Genomic DNA, 21,016 nt, shown 5'->3' with positions numbered 1-21,016 from the left:
AACAACAATAACTTTATATTAATCATCATCATCATCAACAACAGCTTCATTTGTACCCTGCCCTATCTCTCTCCCCCGGGGACTCAGGCCAGCTTCCAACATAGTAATAGGCAAATATATAATGCTTACATAAACAATGCAGAGCTAGATATTATTATTATTATTATTATTATTATTATTATTATTATTATTATTATTTTATGACACAGCAAACAAGATAGATATGCTGGATTTCATATCACAAAATCACAAGTCAAACACTTCCCGAGTGTCTAGGACTGTGTGATGATGATGATGATGATGATGATTATTATTATTACAATGCCTACATAAACAATGCAGAGCTAGATATAGATCTATCATGATATATAATTTCACATGTGTATTGAAACCTTTGCAAATCCTCTTTCTATGTGCATTTTCCTCCTGCAATATTTGCAAGCCCGATTTATCAATGTTTATATCTATCTAGAAATCTGTGTGTGTCTGTGCATGCACATTTTCCCTCTGCACTTGCAAACATGTGAGGGTAAAATTCATATATGAAATTAATGTATACATATAGGAACAGATATACAGGTACATGGAAATCTCTAGTTATCTGTATTTACATAGGATTTGTAAACATATGAGGGGAAAATTCATATATTAACGTATTTGTAGGGGGAACATCTATATAAATATTTAGAAGCTTTGGGGAATGCATTTACCCAAGAAAGAAATGCAAGCAAAGCCCCCCTAAAAACAACCTTGTCCTCTTTTCTCCTGCCCTTTCCCAACTCTTTTCTTTCTCCCTTTTTCAAACTCTCAAAGTAGCCAGAAAAGGCTTTTAAAAACTTCTCTCCCCCTCCCAAAAAAGCCCACCTCATTTTTGTTTCCTTAGGAATAAAAAGAAATACACACCTTCTGTTGCTCTCTTTTCCCTCCTTCCCTCCCTTTGGACTCAAATGTTCTTGCAATAATAGTAGTACCCTGTTTCCCCGAAAATAAGACAGTGTCTTATATTAATTTTTGCTCCCAAACATGTGCTAGGTCTTATTTTCAGGGGATGTCTTATTTTTTTCATGAATAAAAATTCACATTTATTGTTGGACAAAGAAAAGAGAACATTTATTATATACTGTACAGAGTTGTCATCAAAAAACAACATAACCATATATCTGCTTTGAAATGGATGATATGAGTCTAAACCATCCTAAGAAACAGGTTTCTGAATTCAGATTATTTGTTTTGAAGTGGGTGATAGGAGTCAAAACTGTCACAAAATCCAGGTTTCTGAATCCAGATTATCTGCTTTGAAGTGGATGATATGAGTCTAAACCAGAGGTCCTCAAACTTTTTAAACTGGGAGGGCCAGTTCAGTGTCCCTCTGACCATTGGAGGGCCGACTATAGTTAAAAAAAACTATGAACAAATTCCTAGGCACGCTGCACATATCTTATGAGCCTGCTTTTGGCTAATGAGATGCTCAATGTCTCTTCCCCCAGGCAGGAAGCAGCCAGGCCTTGAAACTGCAAGGCTTTTCAATACTAAGCAAGATGATTAATTGCAACATTCACACTTGCCTCAAGCAGACAAGAGTTCTTTCACCCACTTGGACATTATTCCACAGATATATAAACCCCACTTGCCTAGTTTCCAACAGACCTCACAGCCTCTGAGGATGTCTGCTATAGATGTGCGTGAAATGTCAGGAAAGAATGCTTCTGGAACATAGCCTAGAAAACCCACAGCAACCCAGTGATTTATTACTGAAGCAGAAGGTGAGGGAGGGACTTTAGGACCCAGCTTGTCCTTTTCGTCTCCTTCCTTCCTCTTCTATCAAAGAAGTGGGCGGAGCCGTAGGAGCCCTCTTCTCTTCCAAATTTTTCCTCTTCTCTTCCAAATTTGCAAGAGACAGCATTTATTTATTGTCCAGGGCAATAGACACGATCGCTCCTGAGCGTCCCCTCTCGCTGCGTGGAGTTGCCCCAGCTCCCTGGTTTACTGGGGAGCTGGCGGAGATGAAACGTGCAAGAAGGAGACTAGAGTGCCGCTGGCGGACAACTCGTGACGTATCTGACCGAGCACGGTCTAGAGCCGCTATTAGGGCCTATTCCGCGGCGTTGCGGGCAGCCAGGAAAGTTTTCTCGACTGCCCGCATCGCGTCTGCAACAAATAGATCTTCAGAGTTGTTTCGAGTTGTTGGGGAGCTCCTCCACCCTCCTCAGGTCGGGGGAGCACCCGACATCTCGTCAACTCGGTGTAGCGAGTTCGCTCACCATTTTGCAGACAAAGTCGCTCTGATTCGTTCCGACTTAGACGCCGGCCTTGATGCATTGCCAGGTGAGGTAACCGAGGCATCTGTCTGTTCGATCTTGTGGGATTCGTTTCGGCTTGTGCAGCCTGATGATGTGGACAAGATTCTTGGAGCGGTGAGGGCGACCACCTGTGCCCTTGACCCTTGCCCATCTTGGCTCTTAAAACAAGCCAGTGGAGGGCTAGTTGATTGGTTTGTGAGAATAATCAATGCCTCTTTGGAGCAGGGCATATTTCCATCTGGCCTAAAACAAGCTGTGGTGAGGCCTGTCTTGAAGAAAGCCTCCTTGGATCCGGCTAACCTCAGTAACTACAGACCAATCTCTAACCTTCCATTCTTGGGCAAGGTCTTGGAGCGGGTGGTTGCTTCCCAGCTCCAGGGATTCTTGGAAGATACGGATTTTCTGGACCCATCGCAGTCTGGTTTCAGACCTGGCTACAGTACCGAGACGGCTTTGGTCGCCTTGGTGGATGACCTCCGCAGAGAGCTGGACAGCTGTGACCCTGCTGGTTCTCTTGGACATCTCAGCGGCTTTCGATACCATCGACCATGGTCTCCTTCTGGGACGTCTCTCTGGGATGGGCCTTGGGGGTGCTGTTCTGCAGTGTCTCCAGTCCTTCCTGGAGGGTCGTTCCCAGTTGGTGAAGCTGGGGGACACCTGCTCGGACCCCTGGCCATTGACCTGTGGGGTCCCGCAAGGTTCCATTTTGTCCCCCATGCTTTTCAATATCTACATGAAACCGCTGGGTGAGGTCATCCGGAGTTTTGGAGTGCGGTGCCATCTCTACGCGGATGACACCCAACTCTACTACTCCTTTCCACCTAATTCCAAGGAAGCCCCTCGGAGACTGGACCAGTGCCTGGCCGCTGTATTGGCCTGGATGAGGGCGAACAAGCTGAAGCTCAATCCTGACAAGACAGAGGTCCTCCAGGTCAGTCGTGCGTCTGATCGGGGTCTTGGGTGGCCACCTGTGCTGGACGGGGTCGCACTCCCCCTGAAGGCGCAGGTCCATTGCAGCTTGGGGGTCCTCCTGGACTCTGCGCTGACACTTGAGGCCCAGGTGTCGGCCGTGGCTGGGAGGGCCTTTGCACAACTCAAACTTGTGCGCCAGCTGCGACCATACCTCGAGAAGTCAGATCTGACCAGGGTGGTCCATGCCTTAGTTACCTCTAGACTGGATTACTGCAATGCGCTCTACGTGGGGCTGCCTTTGAAGACGGCTCGGAAACTACAACTAGTACAACGATCGGCAGCCAGGTTTCTAACTGGGGCAGATTACAGGGCGCGCTCAACGCCGCTGTTTAAAGAGCTCCACTGGCTGCCATTTATTTTCCGAGCCCAATTCAAGGTGCAGGTTATCACCTACAAAGCCCTTAACGGTTTGGGACCCACCTACCTTCGAGACCGCATTTCCCCCTATGAACCCGCACGACCTCTTCGCTCGTCGGGGGAGGCCCTCCTCTCGCTCCCACCAACTTCGCAGTTGCGGTTGGTGGGGACGAGGGAGAGGGCCTTCTCCGCCGTGGCCCCCATCCCGGCTGTGGAACTCGCTCCCCAGGGAGATTAGGCAGGCCCCTACCCTACTCTCTTTCAGGAAGAGCCTGAAAACTTGGCTATTCCAGAAGGCCTTCGTTGACTGATCCTTGTGGGATCATGCTATTTACCTATTAAGCAGTAGACCCTCTGGATTGTTTTTAGGATTCACTCAGCACTTTAAGTATTACACCTGCTATATAATTATCCCTCCCTGATAACTTGATATTGCTTTGCACCTTGGCCTGGATCTTTTGACCCAAATCGGGATTTTAATATTATTGTCTATATTGACTTTTATGACTGTTTTTAATCATGTTGAAGTTTTACTGCTCAGTTTAATGTTTTATCTGATTTGTGCTGTCGTGTCTGGGCATGGCCCCATGTAAGCCGCCCCGAGTCCCTCCGGGGAGATGGGGCGGGATATAAGAATAAAATTATTATAAATTATTATTATTATTTATATTCCGCCCTTCTCACCCCGAAGGGGACTCAGGGCGGATCACATTATAACACACATAGGGCAAACATTCAATGCCCATAAACACATCAAACAGAGACAGAGAGAGACACGCAGAGGCAATTTAACCTTCTTCTGAGGGGATGTTCGATTCTGGCCACAGGGGGGAGCAGCTGCTTCATCATCCACACTGACGGCACTTCCTCATTCCAGGTCGTAAATTAGTTAATCTTGCCTCCCCACTTTTTATACGTGGTACCTTATCTCCTACTTGATACCCTGTTTCCCCGAAAATAAGACATCCCCGAAAAATAAGACCTAGTAGAAGTTTTGCTGAATTGCTAAATATAAGACCTCCCCCAAAAGTAAGACCTAGCAAAGGTTTTGTATGGAAGCATGCCCAGCGCCTGCCAAACAGAACACCAGAGCATGCAGGATCTGTAAATGTACGTACCATAAAGTGTTGTACATGGAAATATTGGTAGTAATAAAAAAATCTTGATAGGATTCAGTTTGTCTGGTTATGCTGGTTTATGATGACAACTACCGTACAGTATATAATAAATGTTCATTTTTTTGTTCAACAATGAATGTGAATTCTTCTTCATGGAAAAATAAGACATCCCCTGAAAATAAGACCTAGCGCATCTTTGGGAGCAAAAATTAATATAAGACACTGTCTTATTTTCGGGGAAACACGGTAGATGCAACTATCTTTCGGGTTGCTAGGTCAGCAACGAGCAGGGGCTATTTTTTTATTTTTAATTGACGGGTGCTCACCCCGCCACGGGCTGGCCTCGAACTCATGACCTCATGGTCAGAGTGATTTAAGGCAGCTGCTCAACAGCTGCGCCACAGCCCGGCCCCAGCATTTGCAAACAGCCTGCAGAAGCAGCCCCGTGGAAGAAAAAGCAGCAGCAGCAGCCACTCGGCAGGGAGCACGTCCCCGCTGGCATCTTCCCCATCAGGTCCTGGAAGTGCCTGGATGTACAAACGGCAGGCAGGCAAGCAAGGAAGCAAGGAGCCCACCATGCTGTCGAGGAAGGCATGGAGGGCCCCTTCTTGCTTGCTTGCCTGCCTGCCTGCCTGCCGTTTGTACATCCAGGCACTTCCTGCACCAGAGGGGGAAGATGGCAGCGGGGATAAATCCAGCAAGGACGAGTTGAGTGTGGAGGCTGGGCCTCCCGGGGAGCTGGGGAGGGAGAAAAGGGGCTGGGTGGCAGAGTCTTTTTCTTCTTTGAGCCCCTTGATGGCCGGCCCAGGCTAGAGCAAGAGGAAAGGGAAGGGGAGGAGGGCTCCTTCCTCGGCGGTGGCTTCGTCCTGCTAGGTCTTACTTTCGGGGGAGGTCTTATATTTGGCCAGTCACCAAAATCTCTACTAGGTCTTACTTTATGGGGATGTCTTATTTTCGGGGAAACACGGTAGTAATAATAACAATAATAATAATAATAATAATAATAGCAATGAATTGTGCAAATTTGCAAGAATATCTTTTTTTCTTCCCCTTCTGCCCATGCAATCTGGCTTGCAAGGGTTTCTCTCACATTCTCCTTTCGCTTTTGAAAACATTCGCTTCCTCTCTGTCTCTCTCTCAAAAAAAATATAAGATAACCAGCCTGGGAGGAGAAGCAGAGAAGAGAGGTTTTGGAAAAGAAAACATACTGTGGCCTCCAGGCTCCGCTGCTGGCTTGACCTTCACCCAAATATAAGCCGGCCAGGGGAGGCTTGTTCAGCTGATAAATAAGGGCTGAAAAACTCGGCTTATCTTCGAGTATATACGGTACTTTCGATGGAAATCCTGCACTGAGCAGAGGGTTGGATTACATGCCCTCAAGGGATCCCTCAAGACTTCAGGGATTGCATTCCAATGAAGAGCCAAAGGGAACGGGCAGAGCCTCCCAAAGAAACACACAGCAGAATCCATAAAGTGAAGAACTAAGCTTTAGGAAAGGCTTCTCAGATGGAAAGGACTGCACTACGGAACAAGGGGTTTGTTCCTGGGTGATCAATGTCATTTTCTAATTGCTTCTATCATAAAAAAAAACATGGGAAAAGTGTATTAAACTGCAAAAACCTTGTTAGTATGGGAGGGACATCTTAATATTACCTGCGTCGGAGTCTCTCTAACCGAAGTGGAGGCCTCGGGATGCCCAGCTTTCTGGAAATAATGAAAAACAGAATCTGAGCTGCAAAAAAGTTTTCTAGACCTCCCTGCATTTAAGAAAGGAAAAACACAGCCGTATCCTAGAGAAGCCATTCGGATTTCCAGACTGGGATTTCGACTCACCACGTCGCCTTTGCAGGTCAGGACCGCAGCCACAGTCTTCTCGCTGGTGGTGGCAAAGGTCGCAAGGGCAGCCTGGGAAAAAGCAAGATGGAGGCTTCATTATTATTAATATTATTATTATTATTATTATATTTATTTATACCCCGCTTTATCTCTCCCAATGGAGACTCAAAGCTGTTATGTATCTACTATTATTATTATATTTATTAATGCCCCTCTTTATCTCTCCTGAAGGAGACTCAAAGCAAATTTATATCTATTACTATTATTGCTATTATATTTATTTATACCCCATTTTATCTCTCCCAAAGTAGACTCAAAGGAGCTATGTATCTATTACTATTATTATTATTATTATTATTATTATTATTATTATTATATTATTATATTTATTTATACCCCATTTTATCTCTCGCAAAGTAGACTCAAAGCGACTATGTATCTATTATTATTGTTAATAATAATAATAATAATAATAATAATTTTTTAAAAATTATTTATACTCCATTTTATCTCTCCCAAAGTAGACTCAAAGCGGCTATGTATCTATTATTACTGTTAATAATAATAATAATAATAATAATAATAATAAAATTATTTATATCTCTCCCAAAGTAGACCCAAAGCGGCTATGTATCTATTATTATTATTATTATTATTATTATTAATATATTTATTTGTTTATTTATACTCTATTTCATCTCTTCGAAAGGAGACTCAAAGCAGCTACGTATCTATTATTATTATTATTAATAATAATAATATATTTATTTGTTTATTTATACTCTATTTCATCTCTCCCAAAGGAGACTCAAAGCGGCTACGTATCTATTATTATTATTATTATTATTATTATTATTATTATTATTATTACTAATAGTATATTTATGTATACCCCACTTCATCTCTCCCAAAGGAGACTCAAAGCAGCTATGGATATAATAATAATAATAATAATAATAATAATAATAATAATAATAATAATAATAATAATAAAAAAAAAAACTTGGGAAGTGTCTGACGTGTGATCCAATACAACAGCAAGCAGTGTCTGCTGTGGACTCAACTTGTATCTAACTGCATATCTATCTTGTTTGCTGTGTCATACAATAATAATAATAATAATAATAATAATAATAGTTTATTTATACCCCAATTGATCTCTCCCAAAGGAGACTCAAAGCAGCTATGTATCTATTATTATTGTTATTATTGTATTTATATTTATATTAAACTGCAAACACTTTATCATTGCGGGAGGGACATCACGCAGCACATTTTGCCCTAGTATTTTAATTAATCTCTTATCATATCAGCAACTCTCAACCATTTTAATATAGTTTGTGTCAACCACAACAACAAAGTTTCTGGAGTAGATCAACTCCTATCAAAGTCAGGACCGCACAATTAAACATGAAATAACGCTTTCAAACCAGGAACAGAACCTTTTTCAAATTTTGTTACACGTGGTTATCTATCCTACCAACCAGCCTCACTACTTTTCAATCCAATTGATCTCTCAGCATTGGAGTCACGGCCTCGGAGTAGAGGCTCCTCCACTGCATATTGTCAGAGTAATGGTTAATGTAGTGAAATGTTTAACTCATTGTTTCATTGTAAGTGTGTGTTTGCCTCGGTAAGCGATCCAGTACAGAAATGGTTAATTGTATAGTGCATAGATTTACTGCCTAGAGCAGTGATGGCCAACCTATGACACGCGTGTCAGCATTGACACGCCTAGCCATTTTTGCTGACATGCTGCTGCCTGCAGATTGATTGGCTGACTATGTCTTTTGTGGCCAAATTTGGTGTGATTTGGTCCAGGGAATTATGCACACTACATATAATAATAATAATAATAATAATAATAATAATAATAATAATAATGACTGACAAAGTTCTGGAACACAACACACCAGACATCACAGTTGTGGAAAAGAACAAGGTTTGGATCATTGATGTCGCCATCCCAGGTGACAGTCGCATAGATGAAAAACAACAGGAAAAACTCAGCCGCTATCAGGACCTCAAGATTGAACTTCAAAGACTCTGGCAGAAACCAGTGCAGGTGGTCCCGGTGGTGATGGGCACACTGGGTGGCGTGCCAAAAGATCTCAGCCGGCATTTGGAAACAACAGACATTGACAAAATCACCATCTGCCAACTGCAAAAGGCCACCCTACTGGGATCTGCACGCATCATCCGAAAATACATCACACAGTCCTAGACACTTGGGAAGTGTTCGACTTGTGGTTTTGCGAAACGAAATCCAGCATAACTATCTTGTTTGCTGTGCCATACAACGTCGTTGTGTTGATAATAATAATAATAATAATAAGTTTATTTATATCCCGCCTCCATCTCCCCCAAAGGGGACTCGGGGCGGCTTACAGAAAAATCAAAATACAAGCAATGATAAAATATGAAACATCAAAGGACAATAATAAATAAAATATACACAATAGGCGAAAAAACACAACACAGAATTAAAACATCAAATTAATAATAATAATAATAATAACTTTATTCTTATACCCCGCCCATCTTCCTAAAGGGACTCGGGCGGCTTACATGGGGCCCTGCCCAACAACGACAATAAAACAAACAACAGCAAAACAATAAAACAAATATCTCAACAATAAAACATCAGCATCAGTAAAAACAATCATAAAAATCAACATACAAAATAAAATATTAAAAACAGAAGACGAATGCACGGATCTGGGCCAAAGTGCAAATATATATATATATTCTATTATTATTCTATTTTTATTGTAGTATATTATCATATTATTACTATTATATTATTCATTATTCATGACTACATTGAAACTAGAATAGAGAGAAATCAGCATGGAAACTGCAAGAGGTACCATAGATTGTTGTACATGGAAATAATGGTAGTCAATAGTTTTTGATTTATTGATTACAGTTATATATTACAATTATATATTTTTGTTATTTAAACTATACATATTGCGAAATTATGGTTTTTTTCTCGAAGTGACACACCACCCAAGTCATGCTAGGTTTTTTGGTGAATTTTGACACACCAAGCGCAAAAGGTTGCCCATCACTGTTCTAGGCAGATGCTGAGTTGCCGAAGGGAGGGGAAAATTGAGACAGAAGGCTGTAAGTGTCTCAATTTATCCACCACACATCCATCATCATTCACACATATCCTTACCTGCGGGAAGTCCCGGAGGAGGCTCAGCACGCCCTCCTTGTACTGCAGCAAGGCCAAGTGGCTCGGGGACAAGCGCAGGAAGAACTGGGCCCGGGAAGCGCCGGCCGGATTGGGCTGCGAGGGCAGGAGGGACGGCTGGAAACCGTCGGCAAACTCCAGGCCGAGCGACTGCAAGGAGAGAATGCCGTCACCAACGGGAAGAGCAGCATATCGAAACACAGACTGCTTGGAAATGAATGGAAGGCATCATGTTATCAAAAGCTTTCATGGCCAGAATCACCGGGTTGCTATCAGGTTTTTTTAGGCTGTATGGCCTTGTTCCAGCAGCACTCTCCTGACGTTGGGCCTGTTATGGGGATGATGGGTAGCAGAGTGTAATCCAAAAATTCATCATCCCGGTCTCACCTCCTTTTCCAGACTGTCTTCCCATGTGGATAAACAGCACTGGTCAAACACACTCCAGCAGACGAGGGTTCGGTTGAAAATCCAACGGCAATAAATCTTTATTTACATAACTATATACAAATAGAACAAATCAGTCCTTTCTCCATGAGTGCTCTCGCCGAAGCAACTCACACACACACACACAGGAAACTCCTCTGCATTCCACAGACCAAGAAGAAAGTCCCGGTCAAAACAAACTTGACCCCATTGGTCCTGTGATACGTCAATCATAGCAGGCTCTCATTAACTCCATAACTACTGGAATGCCTTGCCGAAAACTAACACATAAGGCATTTTTAATAACCCAGTACCCAATACCCTGACAGGGCCTGCATACGTGAATAAAGAGCAACACTCAGAAAAGAGAATTCCAGACAGGAAACAATCAGGGCCAGCTAACACCTCCCAACAAAGGATTCCACCAGGCAGGAAGCAGCCAGGCCTTGAAGCTGCAAGGGCATTCAATGTTAATCACGCTGGCCAATGCTAACATTCGCACTTCCTTCAAACAGACAAGAGTTCTTTCTTTCTCCCACCTTTGGACATTATTCCACAGGTATATAAATCCCACGTGCCTAGTTTCCAACAGACCTCACAACCTCTGAGGATGCCTGCCAGAGATGTGGGCGAAACATCAGGAGAGAATGCTTCTGGGACATGACCATACCGCCTGGAAAACTTACAGCAACCCAGCGATTTCGGCCATGAAAGCCTTCAACAACACAACTGTCAGACTACACAGAGAAGTGATTGAAATCCACAAAAGCACTTTTTAACAGAAAGAAAGAGACCGTGAAGATGAACAAAATCTGGCTCCCAGTATTAAAAAACTCAAAAATCAAAACAGTAAATAAGAAGCAACACTCTGAGGGCAGAGGAGCCCCAAGGACGGCTAATGACTTTGAACAAAGGATGCCCCCCAGGCAAGAGACAAACCTTTCCAATGCTAATTAGGGTGATTAACTGAAACATTAGTGCTGGTTTCCAACTGACAAAGGACTCTTGTCACACCCTGGACTCTCCACAGATATATATTTACCTTCCTTGCCTAGTCTCTCCATGCCTCACAACCTCTGAGGATGCCTGCCATAGATGTGGGCGAAACGTCAGAAGAGAATACTTCTGGAACATGGCCACACAGCCCGAAAGACATACAGCAATCCTATTCAAGCTTGCTAACTGCAACATTCACACCAGCTTAAACAGACAAGGCTTCTTTCTCCCACAATGGACATTATTCCACAGGTATATATACACTCCACTTGCTTCACTGTCCAACAGGACCTCTGAAGACACTGGACACAGGAAACATTCAGCCCAGAAAACTCACAGCAATGCAATGCAGGGCCTTCTTGGGACACAAAACGGGCCCTGATCCTCTTGGCCCTGGACTCACCTGCAATGGGACCAGATCCACCTCTCCTTCGGCCCCCAAAGGCAAGAAGTGGAGCGCGTTGGCAGCAGCATCCACGCACACCACGACGGCCTCTCCGACCGCACTACACGTCCCGCTCAGGCTGCTCAGCCACGGGGCCGGCACCTGGACCTGCCGCAGGAGGAAAATACGGATAAACTTTTGCAAAGCCTACAGGCTATTGCTTGCAATATGTGATCTATTTCTCTCTCCTCCTCCCTTATCCGTGTGTTTTCGTTTGCAAAGCCTGCAGGCTATTGCTTGCAATATGTGATCTATTTCTCTCTCCTCCTCCCTTATCAGTGTGTTTTCGTTTGCAAAGCCTGCAGACTATTGCTTGCAATATGTGATCTATGTCTCTCTTCTCCTCCCTTATCAGTGTGTTTACTTTTGCAAAGCCTGCAGGCTATTGCTTGCAATCTGTGATCTATTTCTATCTTCTCCTCCCTTATCAGTGTGTTTTCTTTTGCAAATTCTGCAGGCTATTGCTTGCAATATGTGATCTATTTCTCTCTTCTCCTCCCTTATCGGTGTATATACTTTTGCAAAGCCTGCAGGCTATTGCTTGCAATATGTGATCTATTTCTCTCTTCTCCTCCCTTATCAGTGTGTTTTCTTTTGCAAAGCCTCCCTCGCTCTTAATCAAGGGAATGTTCTGAAAAGAGAAAGACACACTTGCAAGTCAGGAAGAAGAAAAATATATATTCATTAATCTTATGAAAGCATTTTCCCCTGAAATATTTGTTAAACTCTCCTACAGATATATAGGCATTAACCCCTGGCAAACTTTTGCAATCTCTAAGTACCTGTGTATGTGTATCTATCTATATACATTAATTTTATATATGAATTTTTCCCTCATATGTTTGCAGGTCTTTGCAAATCCTTTATACATATAGATCCATGTACCTGTGCATCTGTACCCATACATACACAACATTTTTATATATGAATTTACCCTCTTATGTTTGCAAATCTCTGCAAATATCTATATAAAGAGAGATGTCTGGATAGATATGAATATATTTTTACCTACCTATATATAGGGCTTACAAATATTACGGGGGGAAATGAACACACAAATATATATAGCCATGTCTAGATAGATATGGATATATATATATATATATATATATATATATATATATATATAGGAGGAATGGTGTCCGTTCCTCCCACTAAACAACAAAAGTACAAACCCCAGAACCTAGAAATTTGGCAACATAACCCACCATCCTTGCCCCTAGGTTCCGACAACAAAAAGAAAAGAAAAATGAAGTCCTAATTAGAGGGAGAGAAATAATTGTTTTTATCTAATTGCTGCCAGTTAGAAGGCTAAGATCCGCCCACTTGATCTCCTAGCAACCCACTCAGCCCTGTTAATAAAAGAATAAAAAATACAATAAATACAAATAATACAATAAAAAATAATAAAAAACACTAAAATAATTAAAAACACTAAAAAAATGAATACAATAAAATACTATAATAACAAAATAACTAAAAATAATACAATAAAATAATAAAATATAATAAATAAAAAAGATAAGTTACAATAAAATTAATTAAAAATACAAATAACATCAAATAAAAATTCTACAACAATTTTTAACCTATACCACCACCACTTTGCCACAGCAACGCGTGGCCAGGCACAGTTAGTGTATGTATGTGTGTGTGTGTGTGTGTGTATATATAATAATAATAATAATAATAATAAAACTTTATTTATACCCCGCCACCATCTCCCCAACGGGGACTCGGGGCGGCTTACATGGGGCCATGCCCAAGACAATACAATAAACCATAACATAATACAATTAAATAATACATTACATAAAATAAACAGTACAACATAAGATCAAAACAGCAATATAACACGAGCGGGCCGCATGAATACTACATTTAAAAACTAGATTAAAAATTAAAACTCTGGGTGAGAAAGGGATCAGAATAAAACCTCGAGGGACGGGACATCAGATAGTGAACCAGTCTAGAGGATAAATATCGGGGGGGAGTAGCATAGAACATTTACTCTCCGAAAGCACACCGGAAGAGCCATGTTTTTAAATCTTTCCTGAAGGCTAAAAGGGTGGGGGCTTGCCTGATTTCAATGGGCAGCGAGTTCCACAAGCGAGGGGCCACAGCAGAAAAGGCCCTCTCCCTTGTTCCTACAAGGCGAGCCTGAGATATAGGGCCTCCCCTGATGATCGGAGAGGTCGGGCAGGTTTATGATAGGAGATACGGTCACGAAGGTAGGCGGGTCCCAAACCGTTTAGGGCTTTATAAATGATGGTCTGCACCTTGAATTGGGACCGGAAGATGAACGGCAGCCAGTGGAGCTCCTTAAACAGGGGAGTAGATCTCTCCCTGTAACTCGCCCCCGTTATTAGTCTGGCGGCCGAACGTTGGACCAGCTGTAACTTCCGGGCCGTCTTCAAGGGAAGCCCCACGTAGAGCGCATTACAGTAGTCCAGTCTAGAGGTAACTAATGCATGCACCACCGTGGTCAAGTCAGACTTCACGAGGTATGGTCGCAGTTGGCGCACAAGTTTGAGTTGTGCAAAAGCCCTCCCGGCCACCGCCGACACCTGCGCTTCAAGCGTCAGCGCTGAATCCAGGAGGACCCCCAAACTGCGGACCTGTGATTTCAGGGGGAGTGCAACCCCGTCCAGCACAGGTTGCCACCCAATACCCCGATCCGACGAGCGACTGACCAGGAGGGCCTCTGTCTTGTCAGGATTGATTCTCAGCTTGTTCCTCCTCATCCAGTCCGCCACAGCGGCCAGGCACTGGTTCAGCATCCGAGGGGCTTCCTTGGAGTCAGGTGGGAACGAGTAGTGGATTTGTGTGTCATCTGCGTAGAGATGGCAACACCCTCCAAAACTCCGGATGACCTCTCCCAGCGGTTTCATGTAGATGTTAAAAAGCATGGGGGATAAAATAGACCCTTGCGGGACCCCACAGGTCAATGGCCAGGGGTCTGAGCAGGTGTCCCCCAGCTTCACCATCTGGGAACGGCCCTCCAGGAATATATATATATGGCTTGCAAATATTGTAGGGGAATTACACACACACACACACACACAGAGGGATTTGCAAACGTTTCAGGGGGAAATGCATATGTGAAATTAGTGTCTATAATTATAGATCTATATCTAGCTCTGCATTCTTTATATAAGCATTGAATGTTTGCCTGTTACTATGTTAGAAGCCGGCCTGAGTCCCCATGGGCAGATAGGGTGGGATCCACATGAAGTTGTTGTTGTTGCTGTTGTTATTATTATTATTATTATTATTATTATTTGGCTTCAATGGGTCACATGTTGCCCCTGGGCCTTACTTTGGGGGTCCCTGTTATAAACCTTGCAACCGGAGTCAATAGCTCAGTCCTGACATGATAGCAAACCACAAATGAGGACGATACGTGAGTAGCAACAGAAGGCTCCCAAGCCCTTCCAAGGGATTTTTTTTTGAAGCCTTATATTTCCTCTCCCACCTGCTTTGTGATTTCTCCGTCCTCGATGCTGAAGGTGATGACGTTGAGATGGCTCCGGGGAGCGACTCCGAGGACGTGCACGGACCCCGTCCCATGCGAGCAGACCGCCTGGTACTGGGCAAAGTCACTGCAGAACAGAACCAGACACCAGTTCATACAAACCGCTGTGGGCCCAAACTGGTTGAGTTCAATTTCTAGGTATCATATATACTCAACTATAAGCTGAGACACCTAATTTTACCATAAAAAACTGGGAAAACGTATGGACTCAAGTATAAGCCGAGGGTAGGAAATGCAGCAGCTACGGGTAAATTTCAAAATAAAAATAGATAGCAATAAAATGACATTAATTGAGGCACCAGCAAATGAAATATTTTTGAATATTTAACGCTTTCAAAGAAAAACAGTAAACTTGCTCTATAAGTGGAAAAGTAGGATCAACAAAAACAATATGGTATTAACAATAACTTAACAACAACAACAATAAAACTTCATTTGTAATAATAATAATTCATTTATTATCCTTCATTTATTATCCTCAACAACAACAACAAAATTCATTAGGATCCCACCCTATCTTCCCATGGGGACTCAGGCCGGCTTCCAACATAGTAACAGGCAAACATTCAATGCCTATATAAACAATGCAGAGCTAGATATAGATCTTTAATTATATATACTAATTTCACATATGCATTTCCCCCTGAAACGTTTGCAAATCCTCACTATATATGTGTGTTTCCCTCCTGAATCTATCTAGAAATCTGTGTGTGTGTGTATGCATTTCCTCTATAGTATTTCCAAGCCCTATATATCTATATTCATATATATCTATCTAGACATCTCTCTATATATAGATAATTATATCTGCATAGGATTTCCAAAGACTTGCAAACATGTGAGGCAAAATTTCATATATAAAAATAATGTACCGTATTTTTCGCTTTATAAGACGCACTTTTTTCCCCCCAAAATAGAGGGAAAAAGTCAGTGCGTCTTATAAACGCAATATGACCTCACGTGGGTAGTTGTAGTTCACCCACCACCAAGGAAACTGTGACCTCTACTGATAATGGACGTGGACCAAACATGACTAACTCAACCTACTGGAGGAGTTTGAGGGGACTGACTCACCATAGTGGGAGTTGTAGTTTATAGAGAGGTCTCTATAAACTCTCCGCCTCTCTTCCCCTCAGCTGCCGCCCGCCTCTCTGAGGGAGGCAAACACACGCCTCGGTGAGCCCATGGAGCCCCTTCTCAAGGCCCACCGAGCCCCCGCCGCCGTCCCCACGCAGACGCGCCCCCCATATTTCCCCTCAGCGGGAGGAAAACGGTGCTTCCCGGCGGCTCCTCCGGCGGCCGGAGGGGAGGCAGCGGCGGCGGCGGCGCATGCGCAGTGAGTAGCAGGCGGTTTTTTCAGTTTTTCTCCTCAGTTTTTCTCGTCGGTCGTTCCCGCCCTCCGTCCGCCGGAGGAGCCGCCGGGAAGCGCCGTTTTCCTCCCGCTGAGGGGAAATATGGGGGGTGCGTCTGCGTGGGGACGGCGGCGGGGGCTCAGTGGGCCTTGAGAAGGGGCTCCATGGGCTCACCGAGGCGTGTGTTTGCCTCCCTCAGAGAGGCGGGCGGCGGCTGAGGGGAAGAGAGGCGGAGAGAGCCGAGCAGGCCCGGGCTGGAGCCATGGACGAGCAGAGTGTGGAGGTAGGCAAGGCCCTTGCTGCTGCTCACTTCTGTTGTTGACATTCTTATTCACAAACTCACGTATAGTTATTATTTTTCCCCATTTTCCTCCTCTGAAAACTAGGTGCGTCTTATCATCCGGTGCGTCCAATAAAGCGAAAAATACGGTATATACAAAGATACAGATATGCAGGTACAGTAGAGTCTCACTTATCCAACACTCGCTTATCCAACGTTCTGGATTATCCAAACTATTTTTGTAGTCAATGTTTTCAATATATCGTGGTATTTTGGTGCTAAATTCGTAAATACAGTAATTACTACATAGCATTACTGCGTATTGAACTACTTTTTCTGTCAAATTTGTTGTATAACATGATGTTTTGGTGCTTAATTTGTAAAATCATAACCTAATTTGATGTTTAATAGGCTTTTCCTTAATCCCTCCTTATTATCCAAGATATTTGCTTATCCAAGCTTCTGCCGGCCCGTTTAGCTTGGATAAGTGAGACTCTACTGTAATACCAATAATAATAGAGAAAAATAATAAATGTACCATATATTCTCGAGTATAAGCTGACCCAAATATAAGCCAACCAGGACCCTCACCCGAGTATAAGCCGAAGAGGGCTTTTTCAGGCATAAAAAAAGGGCTGAAAAACTAGGCTTATACTCGAGTATATACAGTATATTTCCTGCCAGGTGAGAGCATCCCATAAAAGGTCAGAAGAGCCTACCTTTCTGGCAAGGCTTCCACCCACTTCTGATGTCCGTTGGAGAGGTAATGGAGGGAGAGAGCGCCCTTCTTCAGAACAGCCACGTATTTGACGGCCTCCTGCAGCCCCACCAGCGCAGCCGTCTGGAAACTGAACATTGGAGACACATTGTTGAGCCCGAATCAAACCCGGCCTCACAATCCTCTGCATCCTGAATGCCTCACCTGCCCGCATCCAGAGAAATCTCCCAGTTCAGGCCTCCGATGTTTGTCTCCCAGGAACGCAGGATGCGACCTCCGTTTGAAACCGTGATGGCATCTACAAGCAAAGAATACAGCCACTGAGATATAATAAAATAATAATAATAATAAGCACAGCAGACAAAAAACCAGTACAAGAAAGCCACACTACAAACTAGAGCTGACAGCTGGCACAACAAAACATTGCATGGAAAGTTCCTTGACAAAATTGAAGGAAAAGCCGATAAGGAGAAGACCTGGCTCTAGCTCACGAATGGGACCCTGAAGAAGGAGACAGAAGGCCTGATCCTTGCAGCCCAGGAGCAAGCCATCAGGACAAAGGCAATTAATAATAATAATAATAATAATAATAATAATAATAATAGAAGACCTGGCTCTGGCTCACGAATGGGACCCTGAAGAAGGAGACAGAAGGCCTGATCCTTGCAGCCCAGGAGCAAGACATAAGGACAAAGGCAATTCAGGCCAAGATCGAAAAATCAGCTGATGACCCAAAATGCAGACTGTGCAAGGAAACCGACGAAACCATGGATCATCTCCTCAGCTGCTGTAAGAAAATCGCACAGACAGACTACAAACAGAGGCACAACTACGTGGCCCAAATGATTCATTGGAACTTATGCCTCAAGTACCACCCCCCAGCAGCAAAGAACTGGTGGGATCACAAACCTGCAAAGGTTGTGGAAAATGAACACGCAAAGATACTGTGGGACTTCCGAATCCAGACTGACAAAGTTCTGGAACACAACACACCAGACATCACAGTTGTGGAAAAGAAAAAGGTTTGGATCATGGATGTCGCCATCCCAGGTGACAGTCGCATTGACGAAAAACAACAGGAAAAACTCAGCCGCTATCAGGACCTCAAGATTGAACTTCAGACTCTGGCAGAAACCAGTGCAGGTGGTCCCGGTGGTGATGGGCACATTGGGTGCTGTGCCAAGAGATCTCAGCCGGCATTTGGAAACAATAGACATTGACAAAATCACGATCTGCCAACTGCAAAAGGCCACCCGACTGGGATCTGCACGCATCATCCGAAAATACATCACACAGACCTAGACGCTTGGGAAGTGTTCGACTTGTGGTTTTGTGATACAAAATCCAGCATGTCTATCTTGTTTGCTGTGTCATACAATAAATAATAATAATAATAATAATAATAATAATAATAATAATAATACATCACACAGTCCTAGACACTTGGGAAGTGTTCAACTTGTGATTTTGTGATATGAAATCCAGCATATCTATCTTGTTTGCTGTGTCATAATAAAATAATCATCATCATCATCAATGCGCAAGGGCTTTGCTTACCTTGGCCATGAATCAGCATGGCATCAACTGCCCCTTCTGGCGTGCCCTTGTCCACATGGCGCCACACTGGAAAAGAAGCAGAGATCGCATTATTACTACTACTATTAAATATTATATTATTTTATAAATATATATTATCATAATATAATAATATGAATAATATAATAGTGCATATTTTGCTATATATACAAACACATACACACACACTCATATAGATACATAATCTTGTATAACACATCACCCAGTCAGGTTGAATCACGATTTTTAATTAATGCTGTCTGATGCCACGTGAATTGCCAAGGATCAATGCTACGATACGCAGTTTCCCAAGGCCTTCTCTGCCAAGGAGTGCTGGGCTACAACTCCCAGGATCCCATAGCACTGAGCCAGGGCAGTTCAAGTGGTGTCAAACGGGATTAATTCTCTGGTGCGGATGCGTCTTTAGCTTCTAATACTCACGGATGTCTCCGGTCCTGGAGTTGAGAGCGGCTACGACATTCTTCTCTGTGGCCACAATTAGTTTCTTTGAACCCTGGGAAGACTCCAAGGAGGCAAACCGCAGCTTCCCCACATACTGCTGCCTCCTGAGAAAAAAATAAATAAATTCCACTTTGGAAGCCTTTGAAACAGGCAGGAAAACGCACCCAAGAGAAGAAAACTATGTACCGTATATACTCGAGTATAAGCTGACCCGAATATAAGCAGAGGCACCTACTTTTACCACAAAAAAACTGGGAAAACATTGACTCCAGTATAAGCCGAGGGTGGTAAATTTCAGAAATAAAAACAGATACCAATAAAATTACATTAATTGAGGCATCAGCAGGTTAAATGTTTTTGAATATTTACATAAAGCTCAAATTTAAGATAAGACTGTCCAGCTCTGATCAAATCATTATTCTCATCTTCTTCAATGCCAATGTGCTTATGTATCCTTTTAATAATAATAGAGTAAAATAATACATGTAATAACAATAATTATAATAATAATAATAATAATTAATAAACCCTGAAAATGAGCACGCAAAGATACTGTGGGACTTCCGAATCCAGACTGACAAAGTTCTGGAACACAACACACCAGACATCACAGTTGTGGAAAAGAAAAAGGTTTGGATCATGGATGTCGCCATCCCAGGTGACAGTCGCATTGACGAAAAACGACAGGAAAAACTCAGCCGCTCTCAGGACCTCAAGATTGAACTTCAAAGACTCTGGCAGAAACCAGTGCAGGTGGTCCCGGTGGTGATGGGCACACTGGGTGGCGTGCCAAAAGATCTCAGCCGGCATTTGGAAACAATAGACATTGACAAAATTACGATCTGCCAACTGCAAAAGGCCACCTGACTGCGATCTGCACGCATCATCCAAAAATACATCACACAGTCCTAGACACTTGGGAAGTGTTCGACCTGTGATTTTGTGATATGAAATCCAGCATATCTATCTTGTTTGCTGTGTCATACAATAAAACAATAATAATAATAATAATAATAATAATAATAAATCACACAGTCCTAGACACTTGGGAAGTGTTCGACTTGTGATACGAAATCCAGCATATCTATCTTGTTTGCTGTGTCATACAATAAAATAATAATAATAATAATAATACATCACACAGGCCTAGACACTTGGGAAATGTTCGACTTGGGATGTTATGATATGAAATCCAGCATATCTAATCTTGTTTGCTGTGTCATAATAAAATAATAATAATAATAATAGAAAAACAAAAAACTCATGACCATTCATCACTTTTTCGAAGCCTGACCCTCACTAGTCAAACTTGCCTAACTGTGGTGGGGAGTTCCAAAGGTAAACCAGGCCGCGGCCTAGCCCAAAAGAGGCCCTTTTCGAAGCCTGACCCTCACCAGTCGAACTTGCCTAACTGTGGCGGGGAGTTCCGAATGTAAACCAGGCCG

At 43.0% G+C, this 21,016-nt stretch overlaps 1 protein-coding gene across 2 annotated transcripts in view; it reads right to left on the bottom strand.

Annotated features, from left to right (window-relative positions):
- emc1 (ER membrane protein complex subunit 1) overlaps positions 1-21,016 on the bottom strand; it is a 50,030-nt gene that overhangs the window by 27,310 nt on the left and 1,704 nt on the right. For both annotated transcript variants that reach the window (XM_062965594.1, XM_062965593.1), the window contains exons 2-10: positions 19,551-19,675; positions 19,092-19,157; positions 17,739-17,832; positions 17,536-17,664; positions 15,125-15,251; positions 11,608-11,757; positions 9,768-9,935; positions 6,581-6,652; positions 6,401-6,451 (exon numbers count right to left, since the gene is read on the bottom strand). In XM_062965594.1, coding sequence (XP_062821664.1) covers positions 6,401-6,451; positions 6,581-6,652; positions 9,768-9,935; positions 11,608-11,757; positions 15,125-15,251; positions 17,536-17,664; positions 17,739-17,832; positions 19,092-19,157; positions 19,551-19,675 — 982 coding nt within the window. The remainder of the gene's footprint in view (positions 1-6,400; positions 6,452-6,580; positions 6,653-9,767; positions 9,936-11,607; positions 11,758-15,124; positions 15,252-17,535; positions 17,665-17,738; positions 17,833-19,091; positions 19,158-19,550; positions 19,676-21,016) is intronic.

This window comes from Anolis carolinensis, unplaced genomic scaffold, assembly GCF_035594765.1.
Source record: "Anolis carolinensis isolate JA03-04 unplaced genomic scaffold, rAnoCar3.1.pri scaffold_15, whole genome shotgun sequence".
NCBI classification, from domain to species: Eukaryota; Metazoa; Chordata; class Lepidosauria; order Squamata; family Dactyloidae; genus Anolis; species Anolis carolinensis.
The sequence above is the reverse complement of the archived record's forward strand: the minus strand, read 5'-3'. Positions and strand labels throughout refer to the sequence as shown.